This window comes from Apaloderma vittatum, unplaced genomic scaffold (assembly GCF_000703405.1).
Source record: "Apaloderma vittatum isolate BGI_N311 unplaced genomic scaffold, ASM70340v1 scaffold25762, whole genome shotgun sequence".
NCBI classification, from domain to species: Eukaryota; Metazoa; Chordata; class Aves; order Trogoniformes; family Trogonidae; genus Apaloderma; species Apaloderma vittatum.
The window spans coordinates 1-670 of NW_009704486.1; the positions used below are offsets into that span (position 1 = coordinate 1).

General features: G+C 63.6%; 1 protein-coding gene across 1 annotated transcript in view; it reads left to right on the plus strand.

Annotated features, from left to right (window-relative positions):
• Positions 1-71: 71 nt before the first annotated feature.
• LOC104270644 (protein tweety homolog 2-like) overlaps positions 72-670 on the plus strand; it is a gene marked incomplete at its 5' end in the record, with an annotated part of 2,992 nt that continues 2,393 nt past the window's right edge. Inside the window, 3 exon segments of the mRNA XM_009865066.1 lie at positions 72-141; positions 281-526; positions 615-666. Coding sequence (XP_009863368.1) covers positions 72-141; positions 281-526; positions 615-666 — 368 coding nt within the window.

Genomic DNA, 670 nt, shown 5'->3' on the forward strand with positions numbered 1-670 from the left:
GGGGCAGGACCGGCTGTGCCAGGGCAGAGCCGAGGGCTGTGGCACCGATGACGTCCCTTTCCTCCCCACAGGGTACCAGCGACTTCTGCGTGGCCCCAGACAAGTTCATCATGAACCAAACGGAGAGCGACATCAGCGCGGGTGAGAGCCAGCTGTGGCGTGGAGGGGTGCTCAGGGCAGGACCCCAGCGCTCCCCCAAAACCTGCTTGGGGGTCCAGCACTCTCTGCTGGGTTCTGCCCCCCAGGATTTTCATACTGATGTCTCCTATTCTCTTCGTAGAGGTGGTTCACTATTACCTGTACTGTGACCAGAGCCTGAGCAACCCCTTCCAGCAGGTAGGGAGGAGCTGGGCACCCCGCTTCGTGCTGCCTAGGGCAGGGGGTGTCCCCGAGGGTTGGACGACTCTGTGACCACTCCCCGCTCCCCCCTCGCAGACTCTCACCGTCTTCCAGCGCTCGCTCACCACCATGCAGATCCAGATCCAGGGCCTGATACAGTTCGCGTTGCCCCTCTTCCCAACAGCCGAGGACGGGATGGAGGGAGCTGGGCCCCCCCCACCTTCTTCTGCTCCCCATCCTGCCCAGCGCTGCCCTGACACCCCCTCCTCTCCCTCAGAAAGACCTGCTGGGCGTCCAGCAGCTCCTCAACTCCTCAGAGACCAGCCTGCAC